At 46.2% G+C, this 23,963-nt stretch overlaps 1 protein-coding gene across 6 annotated transcripts in view; it reads right to left on the reverse strand.

Moving 5' to 3' along the window:
• CCNY (cyclin Y) overlaps positions 1-23,963 on the reverse strand; it is a 205,633-nt gene that overhangs the window by 12,133 nt on the left and 169,537 nt on the right. For all 6 annotated transcript variants that reach the window (XM_044762370.2, XM_070500909.1, XM_070500908.1 and 3 more), the window contains 5 exons: positions 23,302-23,402; positions 17,347-17,382; positions 15,241-15,298; positions 15,033-15,152; positions 1,717-1,883 (listed from right to left, as the gene is read on the reverse strand). In XM_044762370.2, the coding sequence (XP_044618305.1) occupies positions 1,717-1,883; positions 15,033-15,152; positions 15,241-15,298; positions 17,347-17,382; positions 23,302-23,402 (482 nt within the window). The remainder of the gene's footprint in view (positions 1-1,716; positions 1,884-15,032; positions 15,153-15,240; positions 15,299-17,346; positions 17,383-23,301; positions 23,403-23,963) is intronic.

The raw sequence follows: 23,963 nt of genomic DNA on the forward strand, positions 1-23,963 counted from the left end.
CCAAGTAACCTGGCATCTTCACTTCTCAGTGCCCCATTTTCATCTGTACAACGGGAAGAGTAACAGTACTACCTCACTGGTAACTGTGAGAAACGAATTGACACACAAAAATTATTCCCTGTGGGCTAAGAACTGCTCCATAAAGGACAGCTGCCATTATTATCATCATCATGACTATTATTATCTTATAATATTTATAAATATATATTTATATATTCTTGGCAATTTGTTTTTCCTAACTTGGTAATTTAAACCTTGAATGAACAGAACCTAAGTATCTGGAATTCTAAATTACCTGTTATTTTCACCCTCTCACTTTTTTATTGAAGGAGAGAAAGACGAATTTAAAGTCTAAGTCTAGACGCAGGCAGGAGGGCTGCAGGTTTGCAGCAGGAGCGGCTCTGGAAGACAGGCCTCCGGGGGCACCAAGGAGCGGGGCCCCGGGCAGCCGCGCAGCGAGGCCTCGGCAGGCAGGCGGGGAGCCAGGCCCCGTGGCGCGGTGCGTATGGCACTGTGAGAGCCGCCCCCGTCAGGGATGGGCACTGGGACGGACTAGGGACCCGCGCGGCCTAAAGCGTCCTCCCGAAGCCCAACAGTAGCAGGACTAGAGTAGGAGTAGTGTCAGAAGCGCCTGTAACCCGCAAGGAAGTGCCAGCAGTTCGTCCCGACTGCCATCTCCCAATAGTCCTGCGTCCCCGGGCTCTGCGCCTCGTCTCTTCCCAGACCTCGGCCCACGAGAGGCTGGCAGGGCTCCCGCGACCACCCCGCCCCACTGGGCTGGTGGCCACTGAGGGATCGCAGGGCCGCCCGAGAGCCCCCGCCCAGGGAGCCTGGGCCGCCCACGGAGCCACCGCCCACGGAGCCCGGGCCGCCCACAGAGCCCGGGCCGCCCACGGAGCCCGGGCCATCCACGGAGCCGCCGCCCACGGAGCCCCACACGCCGCCACCCCCCTGCTGCCCGCCCACGGAGCCCGGGCCGCCCACGCCGCCCGCGCACGAAGCCTCCACCGACCACAAAGCCATCGCTGCCCGCCCACGGAGCCCCCATCCCCCTCCCACAGAGCCACCTCCCCCGCCCACGGAGCACCCACCCCCCTCCCACAGAGCCACCCCTCCCCCCCGCCCACGGAGCCCCCACCCGCCCACAGAGCCCCCGCCAGCTGGCGACCCACTGCCGTGACCTCGAGGCGCAGGAAGGCCCAGGAAGGCCCAGGGACAGAAGGCTGATTTCAAGCACGCGAACTGGCGCAGCGTGACGAAAGCAGTGACACTCTCCTCTGAACCTAGACAGGGATGGGCGGTCCTGCAGCCCTTCGCTGTGGGGCGGGCGGGCCGGGCCTGCCATGTGAACCCCACCACGTCCACAGGGGGACGCGGAGCGGGATCCAGGAGGGCGCCAGCGGCACGGCACGACAGCGGCACAACCGCGCCGCGCCTTCCCGACCGAGGGGACCACCCTCGACCAAGGGGACCACCCTCCCGGGAGACGCACTTTCAGGGAGCCAGCTTCCCGCACCACTAATCCCAGTGCCTGCTCACGATCCGCAAACAAGAGAAACAGGCTTTTGCACAGAACATCCCACAACCGTGTCCTTGTTTTGTCAGCTCCCAAGAGACATTCGGTCAAATCCACTTCTTCTATACAAGTCATTGAACAAGGGACGTGGTTTCCTTCCCAAACAGTCCCGCTGAGACGCCGAATACGCCCCCACTCACATGTCCTCCACCGTGATGTCCTTCAGGATCTGGCAGTAATCCACATTCCACACGGCCTGGTCGTCCCACACCTTGGAGGCCAGCAGGATCGCCCCTAGCACGATTCGCTTCCAGTTGGCCGGACAGATATCTATCTCTGCATACGTTAAAAGTCTTTCAAGGTACACCTGGAAAGACAGGAAAATCCAGAGCTAAAGGGTTCGAGTTTCTTTCTCTTACACACTAGCCTACATAAAATTCTAAAACTGTTTACCATTTCGCCAGCCTTTAAACGGAGATTTAGTACCTGATCATACTTATTTTTAAACAGTCATGGGGCTCAGTGAGTCTCCCGTAACTGGGCACACTCCACAAGTGGACAGTGTGGATGCAGCTGCTGGTAAAGACTGCAAGGCAGGAACACATTCCAGGAGCCACAGCTGGACGTCTCACTCTATCAACCATGACACCAACACAGATTCAACAACAAATGTTCCAACAGAGAGAACAAAGAATGTGAAGAGAATGAACCTATTTTTTTTCTATTTGTAGTTTTTCTTAAACTTTTTATTTTGTGGTAATCGTAGATTTACATGCAATGTTGATAAACTGATTTTTTTTATTATTGTGGAAAAATACACATAATATAAAATTTACCATTTAACCATTTTTAAGCATACACTTCTGTGGCATTAAGTACATTAACGCTGTGAAATCATCACCAGCCATCTATATTTCCAGAACTTTTTCATGTCCAAAACGGAAACTCTGTAGCTACTAGACAACAACTCCACATTCCCCCTCCCGCCCTGGCAAACAACATCCTTATTCTTGTCTCTATGAATCTGACTATTCTAGTTCCTTATACAGGTAAGTATTTGTCCTTTTGTGACTGGCTTAATTCACTTAGCATAATGTTCTAAAGCTTCATCTGTGTTGTAGCATGTGTCAGAATCTCCTTCCTTTTAAGGTCGAATAATACTCCATTGTATGTAAATACCACATTGTGTTTATCCATTCATCCACTGACGGACATCTGAGTTGCTTCTTCCTTTTGGCTACGGTGAACACTGGTGTACAAATATCTGTTCAAGATCCTGCTTTTGATTCTTTTGGGTATGTACCCAGAAGTAAAATTGTTGGATCATGTGGTAATTCTATGCTTAATTTTTTTTTTTTTAAAGATTTTATTTTTTCCTTTTTCTCCCCAAAGCCCCCCGGTACATAGTTGTGTATTCTTCGTTGTGGGTTCTTCTAGTTGTGGCATGTGGGACGCTGCCTCAGCGTGGTCTGACGAGCAGTGCCATGTCCGCGCCCAGGATTCGAACCAACGAAACACTGGGCCGCCTGCAGCAGAGCGCGCGAACTTAACCACTCGGCCACGGGGCCAGCCCCTCTATGCTTAATTTTTTAAGGAAACATCATACTATTTTCCACAGTGGCTACACCTTTTACATTCCCACCAGCAAGGCACAAGAGTTCTGATTTTTCCATATCTTCACCAACAGTTGTTATTTTCTGAGGGTGTTCTGATAGCAGTTATCCTAATGGGTATGAAGTGGTATCCCACTGCGGTTTTGATTTGATAAAGCCCTTTTTTTTGCTAAGACACACCCTGAGCTAACTAATACCCATGCCAATCGGCCTGTTTCTTAGTATGTGGGCTGCCAGCACAGCATGGCCACTAACAGACCAGTGTAGGTCTGCGCCCAGGGAACAAAACCCAGGCTGAACTTAACCAGCAGGCCACGGGGGCTGGCGGGATAAACCCATTTTTAAATAGTTAAAATGAAACAATTTCAGCCAAAGTTGGAAAATGAAACCAAATAATATAGGCATAATTTAGTTTGAAGATAGACATCAGAAATACCCACAAAGCCCATCAATTAAGTTAGTCCACAAGGTAAGAATGTCTTCTGTAGTTTCCTTAGTATGTTTCAGACTTCTCTGAACCATGGAATTATTATTTCTATAGTTTTTGGTCAAATACATTTGCAAAGTACAACTACTGCATCAGAAAGAAGCAAATGAAATTATTCATTCATCTATTCTTTTTAAAGAACTTGCTTTCTAAAGTAGATAAAACCTATGTAGTATCAGAATCATTCACAGCTTATAATGTCTGTAAAGTCTGAAACATCACAACATGCAAAAAAGGGGCATGTGCGGAGAAGAGAATGGTACCTACACAAATAAAATAAAGATCATTTTTAGCTAAACAATATCCATGTTCATAAATGGGATGGGAAAAGTTAAAAAAAAAAAAAAAAAGTAAGGATCCACACCTGTCCCATCATTAGGGCTTTGGGGAGGAGGCTGCACTTTAGGGAAGTTCTTGAGAAAGAGAGTAAATAACAGATTGATTGGAAGAAGTCTGTTAAATGACATGAATGCATAAGAAGAGGAGGATAATGCCAGAAGCAGACTAATAATTATACAACAAAAAGATCCCAGGATGAGAACAGATCAATGAGAGGTGTGGTTAAAACAGTGGACTTAATCCATTACTCACTAAGTACTGAGCACTCACTCTATGCCAGGCACTATGCTGATCACTGGGGACAGAGAGGGACAGCACTGACTGCTCTGGGTGGAAAGGAGCAGAGCTGACAGGAAGAGGCCATCAGGAGATTAGCAAGCAGTCCTAACAGAGAGGACCAGCACCTGAACTGGGGACGTGACAGCAGAGACAGGCAGGCCTACTCCAGAGATCCCAATGACCTCCAACAACCACAAAGGGTGGACCACTGTGGGAGACGCCGAGGCCACCAGCCTGTGCAGCTGGATGGGTGATGCCCCAAGAAGGGAGCACTGGGCAGGAAGAGGTTGGTGAAGGATGATTATGAGTCTGACTTGGGACCTTTTATGTCTGAGATATCCCAGAGGATGCCACGCAGGAAGGGCACATGTTGGTCTGGTGCTCAAAGGCAACAGCACTGAGAGAGAAATCTGAGAGTCCGTGACATACAAACAGAACAAGCGCTGGGCATGGATCTAATGGCAGAGAGAAGGGGCCAGGCCTGAGCCAGGGGAGCACCCCCTGTGTTCACATCTGGAGAGAACGGGGATAAGGGGGGATGTTCTGCTCTTAAGTCTTGTCATAACAGTTTGGAGAAGAACCCACAAGGTACAGCCAGGTAACTGTAAGTGCCTGAATGAGGCTTACAGGATTTCACAGGGCATGGCAGAAGGACCTGAAAGAGGCCTCTGTCACAGTCAAAATGAAACGAGAGCTGCAAGGACACTTCAGGCAGTGACCATGTGGGTGGAGAGGGGCAGAGGAGCTGCAGGGGTGGGGTATTTTGGAGGGAGAGTAGGGGGAGAGGGAGGAAGAAGGAGAGAGGGAGAGGGAGAAGGAAGGAGGGGGAGGAGAAGGCAGGAGGGGGAGGAGAAGGCAGGAGGGGGAGGAGAAGGCAGGAGGGGAGAGGGAGGCAGGAGGGGGAGAGGGAGGCAGGAGGGGGAGAGGGAGGCAGGAGGGGGAGAGGGGAACAGGAGGGGGAGAGGGGAACAGGAGGGGGAGAGGGAGGCAGGAGGGGGAGAGGGAGGCAGGAGGGGGAGAGGGGAACAGGAGGGGGAGAGGGAGGCAGGAGGGGGAGAGGGAGGCAGGAGGGGGAGAGGGAGGCAGGAGGGAGAGGGAGGCAGGAGGGGGAGAGGGAGGCAGGAGGGGGAGAGGGGAACAGGAGGGGGAGAGGGAGGCAGGAGGGAGAGGGAGGCAGGAGGGGGAGAGGGAGGCAGGAGGGGGAGAGGGGAACAGGAGGGGGAGAGGGAGGCAGGAGGGGGAGAGGGGAACAGGAGGGGGAGAGGGAGGCAGGAGGGGGAGAGGGGAACAGGAGGGGGAGAGGGGAACAGGAGGGGGAGAGGGAGGCAGGAGGGGGAGAGGGAGGCAGGAGGGGGAGGAGAAGGCAGGAGGGGGAGGAGAAGGCAGGAGGGGAGAGGGAGGCAGGAGGGGGAGAGGGAGGCAGGAGGGGGAGAGGGAGGCAGGAGGGGGAGAGGGAGGCAGGAGGGGGAGAGGGGAACAGGAGGGGGAGAGGGAGGCAGGAGGGGGAGAGGGAGGCAGGAGGGGGAGAGGGGAACAGGAGGGGGAGAGGGAGGCAGGAGGGGGAGAGGGAGGCAGGAGGGAGAGGGAGGCAGGAGGGGGAGAGGGAGGCAGGAGGGGGAGAGGGGAACAGGAGGGGGAGAGGGGAACAGGAGGGGGAGAGGGAGGCAGGAGGGGGAGAGGGAGGCAGGAGAAAGAAGGCAGGAAGGGAGGGAGGGAAGGAGAATTGATTCTTAATGGAGGCAAAACTCTGGGCAGATGAAGACAAGTCAGAGGACCAGCTGGCAGCTCCTCCACAGTCTCCCTGGTTCCCTTGATCCCTAAGCCACTGGCTCACGCGCTCCCTCCGAAGCAGCAGAAGCCTCCTAGGGCTTCTTGAGCCAGTTTGTACCAGCCATTGTCTGTGCCGCAGCGTGATGGGGAATGCCCATGGAAGTCTGGAGAGGGGCTCGGAACCTTGTCTGCCTCCTCCGCTAAAATGGGGGCTTGGCATTCAACGTTTCCTGAGTAAGTAAATAGATGAATAATGGTTCTTTTGGTTAGAAAGGTGATTGTTCTGTTTTCAGAGCTTCATTAATGAAAAAGCAATTTTTTTAAATGTTAAAAACGTAGATTCTTACGCTAATCTCAGATACCAGGTGTTCCCCAAAATGGGTCTGTATTAAAGGACAAAGTCTAAATCACGAGAAGAAATTAGTAACATATTTCAAACCACAACAACAAAACAGCCAACAAACTGTGACAGGGCCCTACATTTACGGAAAAGCAATAAAACAGGAAACCGTTACGGGCAAGTCTGCCTTGACCTCCCCAGGTTAGAGTGGGTGACCCTCCCACGTGCCCCCTACCCCCAGCCGCGGTGTGTATCTCAGTCTGGGTAGCTGCCTTATTACCAGTCTCTCCCCCTTGTGACCATAAGTTCCCTGGGGACAGGGTCCATGTGTCTCTCCCACGGTGTGCCCAGCATCTAGCATGATGTGAGGGCAGGGAGTGGCCCGAGTGCTGGCTTCATGGACACAGAACCCTGCAGGAGGAATCAGGGCCAACATCTCCACAGCAGCTCAGGCTCTAGAACACAGCTACAGGAGGCTGGATTTGAGTATGGGATTTAGCTAAGAAAATGACCACAAACAATGGCATTCAGGAAAAGGAAGCGTGTTTACAAAGGTAGAGCAGATTCAAAGGTGAAACCACGTCCCTGGTTTGTGGGACAGGTGCTGTGGTGAACCAGGAAGCCAGGAGATGGCTCCCGAGGGAGGAGCCTGCGCCACGGCGCCAAGTCCCGGAAGCCGGGAAGGCCTCAGCCGAGCTCTGGAGGCCACGGGGCCGGCATGCAACTGCACTGGACGGACTCTGTGGGAGCTCCCACGTAGCTCCCATTGCACAGAACAGCACATGGTTGTGACAACCACTGGTGAAAAAAGTAGGGCACCGAAGAGAGCTCAATAATCTTTCCAATTTTTGGAGATTTTAGTTTTTAATCGCATTCATTATATTAAATGAGCAGAAAAGGTGAGCTAATGTTTTAGATCATGATTTTTATTTGCGTGAAAATCGTAATTCTTCAGGTAAAGATCTAGGCCAGACCAAGTGGAATTTCAGCTGGACACTGTCCTCGAGACCCCAGACTGCATATTTTACAAAGGTGGAGAACTAACCCTTCTCATTCTCCACCCAGGAGAGAATCAGAAAAGGTGTACTAAAACTGTACTAAGAGCAGAAAACTCTGAGATTGGACCTAACTAAGCCTCCAGATTTTTAAAGCAATAGAAAACGGGGGCTGTGGAACAATCTTCACCCAGATCCCTAAGACTCTGTTCCTTTATGTTATACGTACGAACCACGCACACCCCTCCAAGCTCCCAACCGACACAGATTCTCACTGGCTCGGCACCAGAAGGCGGCTACTCAGTCTTCTTACTTACTTTACACCTTGGTTGATAGATATTAATGAGCATGCTAGATGACATTTGAGATAATATTTAATGTTTGGGAAAAAAACAACAGGCATCTCTCATGTCTGATATTCCATTAGGGCTAACTGAAGGAATTAAATACTAGCATACACTCCATTACCAGGGAAGGCGGGTCCTACGCCGGGAGATAAGGCATTTACAGTGAGCTTCACTTAATACACGTAATTCAGCAAAACTTGCCAGTAAAGCTACATTCAAGGATGAGCTGCAATTTCTTTAGTAAATTCTCACTTGGGTATTTTAATTCCCTGCCAAGTAAAATAATATACAATTGATTTTTTTCTAAACAATATCCCTACACCATTGCTAATAGGACACTCTTGCTCAATTAAATTTTCAGATTTAAACTCATGAGAAGGACTATCCTAAGGAGTATCTAGAAAATACAGGTTAGTGAGCAATTACAGAGCATTCAGTCGACTGCACATAACAAAACTGCTCAAAGGCTTGGGGGGAAAATAAAATGCAAATTCATGGAATCAAGGATATGTGTAACCAAAATCCCCACGATGATGAAATTATTCCAATCCAATTTTAGAGTAATGTGAGGTCTGTAAATCTCAGACTCTATCACCCAGAGTTTAGCCAGCTGGTAACGTCACCACTGCTTATTTGCTAGTAGGTGGAGAAACACATGAATGAGGATTTGGACTGTTACCGAATGGTACCATTTGAGTAACAGCTTTTGCCTTCCTTAGAAACTACTAAGGGAGTCCTCGGGTCCAAAATGAAGATTCCACAGGTCACTTCATCATGAGAGAGCCAGCCCGAGAGGCACTACTGGAGCTGCCATCCAGGGGCAGGGTGGTGGGCACTGGTGGCCGCGCAGCAATGACTGGACCCTGTCCAGGCCATCCCGGCCGGGACCCGAGACTGCTACTCCTGATACACTGAGATAACAAGTACTGTGTCTAGTTACAAGTAGTACATCACCTAACTGCCCCCTGCCCAAGTGTGGGCTGTGCACAGTTGCTTCCTTCCACAGAGGACAGCAGGGAAAGTGGAAACGCAGTAACTTCACAGTGGACGACCATGACCGACACCACCCAGCTTAGCTCATCAAGGTTACTGTCAACAGCACTCAGGCATGTGCATAGTATGGGCCTCTGTCAGGATGTGATTAAATGGAAACTTCTGTGGTTTTCCTCCCCAAAACACACAATCCCAGTGTCCTCATGAGAAGAACAGCAGATAAATCCCAACTGAGGGACATTCTACAAAATAGTACTAGTACTTCTCAGAACCGTCAAGGTCATCAAAAACACGGAAGTCTGAGAAACTAGCACGGCCAAGAGGAGCCTAAGGAGGCAGGACAACTAAATGTGATGTGGTGCCCCAGATGGGATCCTGGGACAGAAAGGGACAATGGGCAAAAAAAGGAAATTTGAATAAAGCACGAACTTCATTAATAATAATGTATCAATATTAGCTCATTAATCACAACAAATATATACAAGATGTAAATAATATAATGTAATATTATAGATGTCAATGAACTGGGTGTGAAGGATGTGGGAACTCTGAACCAGCTTCACAGTTTTTCTGTAAATCTAAAATAAAAAGTTTATTTTAAAAAATACATCTATGAAAATGAATACAAAACATACCAAACGTCATGCAATGCAGCTGAAGCTTAGAGGGAAATTTATGACTATAAATTCCTGTGTTAAAAAAGGAGAATCTCAAATCAATAACCGAACTTCCTACCTTAAGCAACTAGAAGAAAAAGAGCAAACTAAACCTAAAGCAAGAAGAAGGAAGAAATTAACATAGAGTGAAAATAAATGAAATATAAAAACAGAGAAAACCAACAAAACTGAAAGTTGGTTCTTTGGAAAGATTAACAAAATTGAGCCTTTAGCTAGACCAACCAAGAAAAAAAGGGAGAAGACTCAAATTAGTAAAATCAGAAACCAAAGAGGGCATGACAGCAGACTTTCAGAGATAAAGAGGATTATAAGGGAATTCTATCAACAACTGCATGCCAACAAACTGGATAACAGATGAAATGGACAAATTCCTAGAAAGACCCAAACTGACTCGGGAAGAAACAGATGATCTGAACAGAGCTATAACAAGCAAAGAGATTGAATTGCTAATGTAAAAACTTCCAACAAAGAGAAGTCCTAGCCAAGACGACTTCCGTGGTGAACCCTTAACAACAGTAAATAAGAATTAATACCAGTCCTTCTCAAACTCTTCAGAGAAATGGAAGTGGAAGGAACACTTCAATCCTATGAAGCCAGTATTACACTGATTCCAAAACCAAAGACATCACAAGAAAACTAAAGACCAATACCCCTTACAAACATAGATGCAAAAAACCTTAATATAATACTAGCAAACCAAGTCCAGCAACATATAAAAAGAATTAGATACCATGACCAAGTGGGATTTACCCCAGGAATGCAAGGCTGATTTAACACACCAATAGAATAGAGGACAAAAACCACATGACTGATTTCAATGGATGCAGAAAAAGCATTCAACACAATCCAATACTCTTTCAAGACAAGAAACGCTCCACAAAAATTAGGAATAGAAAGGAATTTCCTCAATCTGATAAAGCACATCTACAAAATACCCACAGCTGACATCACATTTAAAGGAGAAAGTCTGAAAGCTTCCCCTGAGATCAAGAATAAGACAAGGATGTGCGTTCTCACCACTTCTACTCAACACTGTGCTGGAGGTTCTAACCAGGGCAATTAGGCCAGAAAAAGAAAGAAAAGGCAGTCAGATTGGAAAGGAAAAAGCAAAACCATCTCATTTACAGATGACATGATCTTACGTATGTAAAATTCTAAGGAATCTAGTAAAACACTATTAGAGCTGAGTTCTGCAGTATGGAAGGATACAAGATCAATCCACAAAAATAAACTTTCCTATACCTAGCAAAGAACAATCTGAAGATGAAAGTAAGAAAACAATTCACTTACAACAGCATGAAACAGAATTAAGTACCTAGGAATAAATCTAACAAAAGAAGAGCATGACTTGTACACTGAAAACTACAAAAACTGTTGAAAAGAAATGGAAAGAAATCTCAACAAATGGAAAGACACCTCATGTTCACGGATTGGAAGACTTAGTATCTCTAAGACTACAATATTCCACAGAACGATCTACATATTCAATGCAACCCCTATCAAAATCCCAGCTGGTTTTATATTTTTGTTTGTTGGTTTTGCAGAAACTGAACGTTGATTTTAAAATTCATTCGAAATTGCAAGGGTAAGAGAATAGCAAACTAATCTTGAAAGAGAAGAACAAACCTGGGAGAGTCATATTTTCTGATTTCAACTTGACAGCTATGGTAATCAAGACAGCGTGTGGTACTTACATAAGGATACACATATCAATCAGTGCAATAAAACTGAAAGTCCAGAAACAAACTTTCAAATTTACGGTCAATTTTTTTTTTTTTTTTAAAGATTGGCCCTGAGCTAACATCTGTTATCAATCTTCCTTTTTTATTTATTTATCCTTCTCCCCAAAGCCCCCCAGTACAGAGTTGTATATTCTAGTTCTGAGTGTCTCTGGCTGTGCTATGTGGGATGCCACCTCAGCGTGGCCTGATGAGCGGTGCCATGTCCATGCCCAGGATCCGAACCTGACAAACCCTGGGCCGCCAAAGCAGAGTGTGCAAACAAACACTTGGCCACAGGACCAGCCCCTCAACTGATTTTTGAGAAGAGTGACGGATAATTCAATGAGGTAAGGACAGTCTCTTAATCAATGATGCTGGGACAAGTGGATATCCACACGCAAAACAATGAATGTGAACCCCGACCTCAAAAAAAAACAGCTCAAGGGGCCAGCCCCATGGCCAAGTGGTTGGGTTCGCGTGCTCTGCTTCAGCGGCCCAGAGTTTCACCGGTTGGGATCCTGGGCACTGACATGGCGCCGCTCATCAGGCCATGCTGAGGTGGTGTCCCACATGCCACAACTAGAAGGACCCACAACTAAAAATACACAAACTACGTACCAGGGGGCTTTGGGGAGAAAAACGAAAAGTTTAAAAAAAAAAAAACCTCAAAATGTACATAGACCTAAATGTAAGAGGTAAAATTATGCAATTCCTCAAAGAAAACATAGGAGTAAATCACACAACCTTGGCGTTATGCAATGGTTTCTTAGATACGACACCAAAAGCCCAGGTGACAAAAGAAAAAAAAATATAAATTGGGCTTGATGAAGATGAAAACCTATGTTACAAACGATACCACTAAGAAAGCGAAATGACAACCCAGAGAATAGGAGCAAATACTTGTGAATCATCTATCTGACAAGGGGCTTGTATCCATATCCAGAACATACAAAGAACTCTTGTAACTCTTAACATTCTTACGATAGAAAGACTTGAAGGAGGGCAGGGAGGCGCCACGCGCACATCCAGGACAGAGGAGCCGAGGGCCACAGTCCTGAGGCAGGCACCCGTCTGGTGTGTTCTGGGAAGGGCAAGGGGGCGTGTGGCTGGGGCAGAGTGCCGGAGGAGGGAGCTGAGCTGAAGAGGAGGCCTCACTCTGCTGGGCCCTGCAGGCCACGTCAGGGCTCCCTGTGTTTTCCTCTGAGGAAGACGGGGAAGCCGAGGAGAGCACAGAGTGAGAAAAATCATGGCTCAGACAAAGCCCTGGGCCCCTTTCTCCTGTCACCTCTGGGTCACAACTGACTGTTCTAAGGGTGAACATCTGACCCCTAAGGAACTGAACCAATTCATCCCCTCTTGCAAATCTGAACTAAACACAAGGGACTGAGTTAGCCGGCGCTGTGCCTTCAGTGAAGCAGCGGCGTAGACTCAGGGTGGGGACAGTGACCTCCCTGCCAGGCCCAGCGGCCAACGCACGAGCCACAGGGAGGAGCCCAGGCCAGGGGGCAGCCCCAGAGGCGGGGGAGAGGGCCCTGTCGCTGATCCCACTGGATGGCCTGACGCCCTTCCCGTCCTAGAGGACAGGGAAGCCTGGGACTCCTGGACCTCCCCAGAAAACTCCCTGCGCCTCGGGCTCCTTGTGTGGGTTTCTCAATCTATAACCAAAGATCCCTGGCTTAGACAGGCGGTGAGCTATATTTTGTCATCCAAGTACCACATGGGACTAAAATGGGTGTGTGTTCACGCCTCTAAGGATAACCAAGCTCCAACAACTCCTGAGAGAAAGAAGGGGCTGCTTGAGGGGCGGCCAGAGCCCAGGGCCTTCCGCACGGCTGTGCCCGGGAACATTACCAAGGGCCCTTACCACAAACCACTACAGTGTGATTCAATTACCTCAGCCTCTTTTTAATTTCCTCAGATACCAGTATCAATAGGAGAGCTTTTAGCATATCCTGCAATGCTAAAAAATATCCTTAGTGATATTAAATTTCATTACTCTTTTAAAGCCAAGTTAACTAAGCTGTGCAATACTTGCTTTGGGCCAGCCAGGTTCTAGGCACTAGAGGTCCTGGCCATGCGCTTGCCACAGGCAGCAGCAGCCTTGTTCCTTGGGGGCAGCAGGGCCAGGGCTGACAGCTGCCCTTCACCCTCCCCCAGCCCCTACCACCTGCTGGGCAGCACGCCAAGACGCCAAGAGAATGCCCAGGAGAAAAGCAGGGATGGATGCAGCTCTGTCCACTTTAGGCCAGACCTACTCTGAACAGCTGTCTCTTAACTCTTTGGGACACAGAGAAGGAAGAATGACACAAGAGTCTCACTGAGAGCACACATCCATCTGCCTTCTGCCCACAGGCTGCCTCTCAGCCAAAACAAGCAGCAGCAGCAGCCAGAGAACCGGTCCACAGTGATGCACCCACTGCACAGGACCCCAAGGCTGCTCATCTTTAGCTTATAACCAACAAGACCCCCAAACAAGCTAATCTCCTGATAGCCACCAGTTTACCTAAGGGGACAGTGAAGAGTTCAGCAGTTACGATCACGGACACATGCATGCCCTCCACTAGTGCCCCAAAGACACAAACTAACCAGTCCTCCCTGTGACCTGGGGACAGGGTGTGCACTGTGGATGTTCTCTCAACGTCCCTGCAGAACGTGGGACACTGCAGGCGTCAGAGTCAGCGCCGCATGCTCCGCAGGACGCTAGCGTCCCCTCCGTGCGCGCATCTAAACCATAAGGCTCTCTCAGGGCAGTCGGGCCATCATTTTCCTGGGAATTCAAGGTAAAATAGCCCACCACAAGCCACCTGCAGTGGCTTCAAACTACACTCTCTTCAGGGCAGCAATCTAAGTATTCCTCTCCCCCTCATTTTCACCCCATCTTCTCACCCTCCTTTTCCCTTCGTCGCAATTTCCCCACATAAAAACTTCAACCCTGCTGCGTGTTTTTGTCAGAACTGGAAATCCTTTGGGGGAACAAAGCTGGGCAATAAATATCTTTCTCCATGATGACATAAGAACCTATAATCACTCCAAATCACCTAAAGATTACTTGTTGAATGTCTGTTTTACCCGTTAGGCGGCAAGTTCAACGAGAGAAGGAACAAACAAACAAACGATGAATCGACAAATTAATAAACAAGCACACAAGTTTACTGCTGAATCAACTGGGAGCACAAAGCTCAGGTGTGGCAGAGGCATAAAAAGTCCTTAGGGGGTTTGTAAACTTCTGTTAGACAATAATCTCTTCTCAGAAACGACAGGGAACTGCTTTCTGGTCTCCCCCCGGGACAGCGCATTCACAAGCAGAGTGCACTTCTGACCCCTAACCACACACAATGTAAGAGAGCAGTGACAACCAGCCCCATGGTCAAATCTAGTTCCCAAATGAGAACTGACCAAAACACTCCCTAAAGGTTTAAGAATCTAAATAAGACTACAGATTTTTATCTCTTATTTGAGTCTTAAAGCGCAGATTACCTCCATGTGTTGTCTCTGAATATCTTACAGACACACATTTACAAAATCACAAAAGAGAGGCTAGCAACATACCCCAGTCCTTCCTATAAGACACAGGTCTCCATACGGGACGTGTGTGTTCGTCACATCTTACTAATGTTATTAGAACCTTTGCAGGGAATCAACCAGAGGAACCTGGAGGGCAATGGGAGGGCTGACGTGGGTCCTTTTTATCCTCCTTTAGCCCAATGTTTTACTTACTCGCATTTAGCGTTCCAGCACTGACTGGTTTTGAATGCGAGCTGACAGGCGACTTCAGGTGGGGACTGTGGAGGAGACTTCATGCCCTCCTTTGGGAGATGCATACGCTATTCCCCCAGCAAAAAAAGCCAGCCCTGAGGCCGAAGCCATAGTTTCCCGAGGGCACCTGGGCAGAAACCCTGCTCACACCCACTCCCCTGAACAGCAGGATGGCCGCAGCCATCGGAACGGCACTCACCAGGGTGACAATGGCACATTCAGCCGTCAGCTGAGCAGCACTGAACAGCGTCCGAACAAACCGGTAAATCTGCTTCTGCTCGGGGTTGTGTTTGTCGTAATCTGGTGGCACTTCGGATTTCTGGGAAGGAAGTGTTTTCAGGTGACTGGCCACCCAGTGAGAGCAAATGAGAATAAAACAGTATCACAAAACACAAGGAGGAGATTACCGAAAGAGGGTGAAGGTTTTCATCAAAAATATCTAAGAGCATCCTTCCGTCTGGGTCCCTAGTGGGGAAAATGAGAGAAAACAGTTTATCTTCTGCAAGAATGAATGTCATTGAAAATAAAACAAAAATATATTTTGATTCACCTGTATTTCAAGCAACAGAAGGCAGTGCTAAATGTAAGAGATGCTGTTGGTTACTCACGAACAACCACTTGCTTTTCCTGGGTTCAACGTTTAATCATCTTTATTTGAATAGTCCATGAAATAAAGGTTATGAACCACATTCAGTAGAATTAACTTAAGTAAAACATCTAGATTTTCATTTTCTGAGTTTTCAAATGAAGCAAATCTAACCAAGTGACTTAAATTTAACATCTTGTTTCTGAGCACAGGCTGACGGATCTGCCTAAACCATCACCACGTTGTGATTGACAAAAAAGAAGTCTGAGGGTAAGAACGAATATTCAATGTTTCTTGATATTAACTCCAAGCTCTCAAAACTTCACTTCATTAAGAGTTTCACAATTTTATACTGAAAAGCAAGAGGTGACATGTAGAAGAGCTTAACTCAGTAACCTATACATCTATGAAGAAGGGCTGGTTGTTAACCAGGCTGGCAAATGCAGCAAAGCACCTAAAGTGCACAATCAGAATTGATTTTAAAGCTTTGGGAATTCATACCTGTGCTCATCTAACCAGCCTGCAGGACACAGGCAGTAAGATCAGATAAACCCAAGTAAAAGAAAGGTTCAACTGGGCAGGACCTGAGGGTGGGGTCTGAAAACATAAAGACAGCTCCTTCTGGGCGCCCCTGGTCACGCTTCCTCTTCTAAGAACCCTGGTATGAAGAGTCAGCTGATCCCTCTCCTCACTAACAGCCAAGAAGCACTCACTCGAGGAGCTGTGGGAGACAAAGCCAGGCCCAGCACCCCATTTCCTGGCACAGTTCAGCCCTGTTCAATTTTCCTGAAGAGTAAGAACCCCTAGAAAGCGTTCTAGAGAAACATTTGTCAGAAGTAATTTGAAAAATGAAAATGTAGGTTCAAAAATATAAATGAGGATTAAGAATTTAAGCTAAAACGACTCTGGAAAAAAACCGACTCCTCTGAGAAGTGGATTTCCCTGTCACTTCCATTAGAAGCCATGTATCCCAGCTGAATGGCACCCTCTCCATCGAGCTAACGATCCCTCACCAGCTCCAGAGGTCTGCCCAGTACGATTTCTCAAGGAGCTTGTTGTGCTTGTTACTATACTCACATAATATATGTAAATGTCACAGCAATCAGTGAATTATGATCACAATGAGAGTAGCTGTGTTCTCATGAAAACGAAGCAAGATGCTTTGGAAGGACCCAATAGAAGGGAATCACTAAAAATAAATTTGCTGTAGATGAGGTGTGGTCAAAACCTGAAAGAGTCTACATTTACATTGTTTTGCAAATGTCTCAAGTTTTCTCACTACTGATAAAAAGGATGAATTAAAGTGTGGTTTATAAAAGCAAGACACTGGTACTATAATCAAAGCCTCATGCTCGAAGCACAAGTGTGATGCTACGTAAAAAAATTGGCAAATGAATGTACTTTTACATGTTTTATGTTGAAATAAAACAATAGAGGTAAATTTTTTTAATGAATTTTTTTATAATTCCCTGTTTTAACTGACTTTTTTAACTAACTGAACTATCTCCAGACTCACTTACCTCAGAGAGGGTCTCTACCACATCAAAATAAGTCATGTCCAAATTTATACCAAAATTTCCTCTACTGAATTGAAACTATAAACATTTTTCATGATAAAGTTGCACACGGTAAATCTTTATAATATTTTATAAAAGACAGAATGTTTAAACAAATTACACATAAAATAAAGAGTGCAGAGGAGGCTCAATATTATGCAGAAGCTTCGTCCTGTTCTGCGGGCTTCAGACACAACACCCATCTGTTTTCCTCAGATTCAGAAGCAGTTCAGCACTTACCTGGACGGTTTTGGTAAATTATACTAACATTAGAAATTCTATAACAATATGAGTCAACTAGAACTTAACGGGAAAAACATAATAAAAGATAATGTGTGGTGTTTTTAGCACAAAATTCATCCTCCACATACCTGTTTTTGATGTGGTAATATATTGCGAGAGCTACACTGTAAAATAAAATGCAGGAGGTGAGTGTTTCATAAGCATATTGAAGATGTTATATAATATCTGACATCAGTCTGACCATAAATATTTAAATTTAAGTAAAAATCAAATGATCCATCTGAACAGTCCATTTAATTCAGAATGCTGACCAAGAAAAGGCACTCTTCAAAGTAAATCAATCTGCTACTCATTCCCAGCTACTCATTAAATTTTCTCCAGAAACACCAAAACTTCAAGTGATATTTAGAAACACATTTGTTTTTCTATCTGAAATTTTAAGCTTTCTTCACTTGTAAAATACAGGCACTATCTAAAAAACAGGTGGTGGAAATTAAACAACTTTAGAAATCGCCAACTTAGTACCTACTATTTTAGAATCAGTGGTTTCTTTATATCCACCAGAAAAATGTGAATATGACCCACAGTGGTTTGCCATCTTTTTCTCTTAAATTGATAACCTCTTGGCAATCTGCCTAGCTTATGCATTCACTTGCTGAAATGGTACGTAACTCTTATTTGTAACACTACCTTAAAACATTATTTTACATTTTAAAACATCTGAATTTAACGAAAACATTTCCCTCTCCTGAATTTTTTTCAAATAATGTTTTTCTGATTATAAAATGCAATCTATTCATATTCTAGAAATTTTGGAAAATGTAGACAGTATAAAGAAAAACTGTCCCTCTGCCCCAAGATGACTAGTATTAACTTGAGATATATAGGCATCTATTTCTATCTATAAATTAGTGTAAAGAAACAAGCTTGCATCCTACTTTTATCCTCATTAACATTTTTATTGCCATTAAAATATTCCTCAAAAACATGATTTTAGATGGCTGACTATAATCCATCATATAGCTGTTGAATAATTTACTAACTACTCCTCTACAACTGAACATTTATTTCTAATATCTTGTAATTATAATTAACATGATAATGAATATCTTCACAGATAAATATTTGTGCAACCTATGACAGTATTACTTCCATAAGAAAATATCCTGTAATTGGAATTACCTGACCTAAAGTCACTAATAATTGTTAGGCTCCCCACACACACTGCCAAATGCCTTTGGAGAAAAACTGTACCAGCACACTTCCCCACCGGTGTCTGTTTCATCTCACCCCTGCGGACACTCACCTTGAACATTTTGAAAAAATGTTCCTGTTTTCAACAGGAAAAAAGTGTACCTGTTTTCAATTTGAATTTCTTTGATCACCTATCAAGTTGGCACGGTTACTGGTGTTGACTGACCAACTTTTTTTTTATTTCCTCTTTTGTAAACTGTCTAGATCCTTTCCCTATTTTTGCTTTACTTTAAAACTACTTAGAGAAAGCCAAAATTTATTTTGTAAGCTGCTAAGAACATAGCTAACTGGCTGTATCAGATTGTGTTCTGGGTCTCAAGAGAACAGAAACTGCCACCCAGGCACCAAAACGGAGGGGTGAATGAGATCTACTCATTCAAATGACTTAGGCTAAGTATAAAAAGCACTCATGAGCAAATGGTAATTTATTCTTTTTCTCTTAACATTTTGAAAAGCATCTAAGCTGATGAAGGAATTGCAATTAGGGTGAAGGGGCTTCAGAATTTAAAAAAATAATACGGTCTTCAAAGTGCTTTCACGTACATAAACAGCCCTGCAGGGAAAACAGCAGAGGTCACTGATTCTATTTCATAAATGAGAAAATTCAGGTTCAGATACTAGATGCCAGAATTTCTGACTTGTCTAATGGTTTTGTGCCCTTTCATTCTACTACATTGCCTCTGGAAAAAAGGAAGAAATTACTGTTTTATTCATTCAACAGTCACGTTGTGATGACTGCTTTTCTAATCTAACGTCAGATCTGAACCGAACATTTCATATGGTTGGCTTTGGTGTAGTGATCAGCTTAACTGTCTTGATTGATTGAGAAAAAAATGGTTCCTGCTTCCCCTGTGAGGGAGCTTGACACAGGAAAACATCCCCGGGCTGAACGTCAGGCCAACCTGGGTTCAGAACCTGGCTCCTTCATTTATTAGAGTTCACTCACCTCAGAGCCTTCAGGCCGTCTATAAAATTAGAACATTTTCAACCTATGTTGCACAGTTGTTGTTATAACAAAATGAAATACAGAAAAGCATTATGTCAAATATAAAGTTCTAAAACAGAAGTTATTATCATTGTTGTGACTGTCTTATCAACAATTCCATTGCAAGAGGTCTTCCAGCTTCTGTAGATTGAAGGAAAAAGCTTCAGGGCCCCAAGGTCATTACCTCTCACATCTCCTGAGCTAACGCAAGACTGACATCATTGTGGCCTTAGACCCCCATGAAAAATAGAGCCACCCTCTAGAATAATGTCCACTTAAGGAGACCCCCTGGAAAGAGAGAAAACCAAGCTGAGGATTCATGTATAGCCCGGCTCCACAGGCCAGTTTAGCTGGTCATCTTGAAAGAAGTGATTGCCGGGGGCAAAGGGCAGTCAGTTGAAAACTCAATCAGTCCCAGGCTTCAGACTTAACTCCAAATGCCCAGCGTCAGAGGCTCGGTTAGTTGTGCCACATCTTCAGAAGACAGTGAGGTCTCACCAAGGATGGGCTGGAGCCAAACCAGAAGTACCTTTGGACCAAAGGCTTTGCTCAACTGCTTCTCCCAGAGCTGGGAAGGAAGAAATGCTACTCTCCCGACCAAGAAAACAAAGCAGATTGTGACTGTTGGCACTGCGCTTGTCTTCCTTCTTACCTAGAACTAAAACACCAAAGCATGTGACAGTCCTAAGACTTGTGAAGATGAAGAGGCCGTGGGTGCTGGCAGCACAGAGGAGCTGGCCCACAGAGCTGGAGGCAGGAGGAAGCAGCTGCTCTGCGAGCCTCAGCGACCCAGGGCCACCGGCAACTCGGCCAGCTGTGTGGAGGGGCTCACACCCCTCTGCACTCCCCCTCCTTGGCCATCACTCCCACGCTCGTTACAGGATTTGGGGAAGGGTCTGCGGCAGAGGCATGGGCAGTGGTTGGCCAACACTAAACCATACCACAGCTGTTGACATTTAGGCAAAAGACAGAAAAATCAAGGTCTCAAACAGGAATTATGCCTGACAGAGTAAGGGCCCCAGCTTTTACACTTAAACTCTTCTTTCACTTTAGAGCAGCACTCAACCCTCCACTCAGCCCAACCAGAATTTATAAAGACGCTCGCTCACTTTGGCAATCCCCCACTGACTGAGGTTTTCTTCTAAAAATTAGCTTAGAAGTCAATTGTTTAGAACTCAGAGCATTTCCTCAGGGAACCAAGACCACACTTGCTTTCCGGGAAGCAAGTTCAGCCTGCAAGTGCTCGCGAGGCCCTACAGCTAAGCTGAACTACTGTACTCAGGAGCGTGGCATCAATTTCAATGTCTGGGGGGAGGGGTCACGAGGGCCTTGGATTCAGGGAAAGCACAGAAAGCAAAAAAAGAAGGAAAACAGGAGTTTCCTTCCGACAGGCTTAGGCAAAATCTGAGAACAGGAGGACATTTGGATTCAGCCTCCTCCTAGCCTCTTTCTGACCGTCCTCTCCCTGCTGAGCATGCCTTCCCCTCACACTGTCCAGGCCCCTGGCTGAGGGTTACCCAGGCCACTAGCACCTCTTCAGCTCCTTGATCACAACCAAGCCAAGTGTGAGATGCGGGCGTTTACAGGGAAGGATTCCGATGGTACTACTTCAGTTAGGGTCCACCCTGCACTGCTCCCAAGTCCAAAATACACATTTATAAAAAGAGGTTACTTTTTGAAACAACTGAACTGAAGGAATTTCAAATTTGGGTGGTGCAGATAACATGTCTTGAACACCAAGGAAGCCACGGCATCTACACTCAATGTTTCGTCTAGACAGTCAGCTTTCTTAACCGGTCCAGCTTTTCAGCTTCTTTTCCTCCATGTATTAACCTATAGTTTATTTAAAACCTTCAGAGGAACTTGAAGGGGAGAGGAGAGCCATTGTCCAGTGAAATCAGGGGTCCTCAACCTTGGCTGCCTATTAGAATCTCCTAGAGGGGCTACCAGATCCGTAGGGCAAGACATCAAATACCAGTGTGTTTTTAAACTGCCAGGTGACTCCCAGGGGCAGCCAGGGCTGGAACCACTAACTGACACAGATGCACAGTTGTAACTGAGGGGCTTGCACCTCCTCGACTTGACAAACCAATATCAAACTGTCACCTAGCTTTCCCATCGGGCTCCTAAGTGTCTCTGTCACCCCAGTGGCAATTTTATATCATCCAAGGACGAAGCACTGAGCAACTGAGTCAGACCCACTTGTCACTCCCACAAGCTCCGGCCGGCCCTGAAAGTGCAGGTGCCCTCTGGTCCACTCTGCCTCGCTTCCCGGGAGGAGCATCCCACAGGCGAAGGGAGGTCAGCTGCTTTCGATCTGGGATCTTTAGATCTCGAGCAGATGCCAAACGCCACAGAGTGCCGCAGACCTTTAGGGCTTTCCACCCCTCTCCACAACTGCTAACGATTTACTCTACAAAATACTTCCAAGAGATGCTGCACTTCCCATTGCCCAGCAGTAAACCTCGGCCCAAGGGTAGGAGGTGGCTCGGTCGTGGCCACACATTGTGGCACTGTGACATAGACACCTTTTCCCAGCTGCGATGGTGCCTGTTTGGTGTATGCCTGCTGGTCCTTTGCTATGCCCTCAAATGCCAAGGTAATGAGGGAAGAAGCCACATTTCCATCTAGATCTTAGAAACGTGCAAGCCTACAAGAGATTAGGCATCCTCCCTCCAAGTGGTCCCAATCTCCACCTGCCAACAGAGGACCGGGACGGTCCCACCGCCTGATTGTCACATGCAGTCACAATCAGAACAGGGCTTCTAAGCCTGAAAACCCAGCCCAGTGAACAGAAGAATACTTCTTGGAAATGTAAACACTTGTTCCATATGCTAACATAGACTGTTAGGTGTGTGCCTTCTCAAAAAAGCACAGAAATAAAATACTGCAGATTTCTCAGAGTTGACCTGAAGACCATAGACCCCAGCATAACAGGTTGTCTGTGATCTCTCTCAAGGGTTGTTATCGTCACAATGCTAAAGGAACATGACAGGAAAACCAGTGTTCCTTCCCTCATACCCCAATTTAAAATAAGAGAACTGAAGCCCAAAAGGAAAGGATTTTATCCAAACACTCCCCTTCCTCTCTTAAACCCCATTTTAAAATAAGGCCCCAAAGAGAAGGGCCTTCCCCAAACCCTCCCCCCGTTGGTGAGAACTCAGACGCCCCTGCTCGGGGCAAGCACCCTCCGCTACAGCAGGCCTGCTGTCTACCAGAGCCCGAGTCTCAAATGGGAACCACAGGAGCCAAGCTTTACTTCGAAGGTAAAATGTTATCAGAGTTATGCCAGGATGCCACTTTATAAAAAGTGGGAAGGCAGAAAGTATGCACAAAAGTCAAAAAATACACTTTAATCTACATTTAAAATAATTTTAAAAATTGGTCTTTTTATGTAAACAGTAATATGCACAAATATTTTGAACACCCTACATTTTAACAACCAACATCACTTTTTAAAAAGATTTCCCGGTCGCCAGCCCAGTGGTATAGTGGTTAAGTCTGCATACTCTGCTTCAGCAGCCCAGGGTTTGCAGGTTCGAATCCTGGGCGTGGACCTATACACCACTCATCAAGCCATGATGTGAATGCATCCCACATACAAAATAGAGGAAGATTGGTACAGATGTTAGCTCAGGGACAATCTTCAAGCAAAAAGAGGAAGATCTGCCATAGGTGTTAGCTCATGGCCAATCTTCCTCACCAAAAAAAAAAAAGGATTTCCTGAATTGTCAATGGCCTTTCCCTGCCCAATCTTCCACTCCCAAATCCCACAACCAACCAGTTAGCTGTCAGGTTAAATAAGAGAAAGAGCATTCAGTTAAGCAAAAATCTGTATACCCACCATTTAATTGTATACTTGAGGTTTGGTTGACTGACTGTGCTATCATCTAGGAAAATAGTGGAGCAGGAGCTGTATTTCCTTGCTATTTGTCCTGGAGGATGCTAGAAAACAATGGCAACAAGACAATAACAATTAAACAGGGCTCAAAATTCTTCCAAGGAACATCATCCCCTTAACCTTGACCAGACCACAGGAAAAACGTCTTAGCAAGCAATGTTAACACTACCAGGAAGAACAGCACAAAAACACTTTTTTCATACAGGGAAATTCCTTGTTCTTCCACATATAAAAGTCACCGCCACCACTCCTGACCCTAAACCTCCTTCATCAGGAGAACGGGACACTTGCAACCAAGCAGGCAAGCACCTGCTGCAGAATCCACGGAAACCCCTACCCGAGAGGGGCCGTGTGCAACAAGTGTCCTGCTCATCATGCTAATGAAAGCCCCGAATCAAGGCGGCAGCCGGGTTGCAGGCACCAAGATCCACACAAGATGCCACTGTGCCCATCTTCTCTATTCTTGGCATACAGTTGATTTGGGGCCACGGAAAATGCAGCCAATGTTCATTCAGAATCTCCTGGTTAATCTGCCTGAAATTCAGGAGATGAAGTTATAAAGAAAAGAAAAAAGTATTTCTTTGTTAGGGGCTAAATACATTTTA

Source organism: Equus asinus, chromosome 29 (genome assembly GCF_041296235.1).
Source record: "Equus asinus isolate D_3611 breed Donkey chromosome 29, EquAss-T2T_v2, whole genome shotgun sequence".
Taxonomy (NCBI): domain Eukaryota; kingdom Metazoa; phylum Chordata; class Mammalia; order Perissodactyla; family Equidae; genus Equus; species Equus asinus.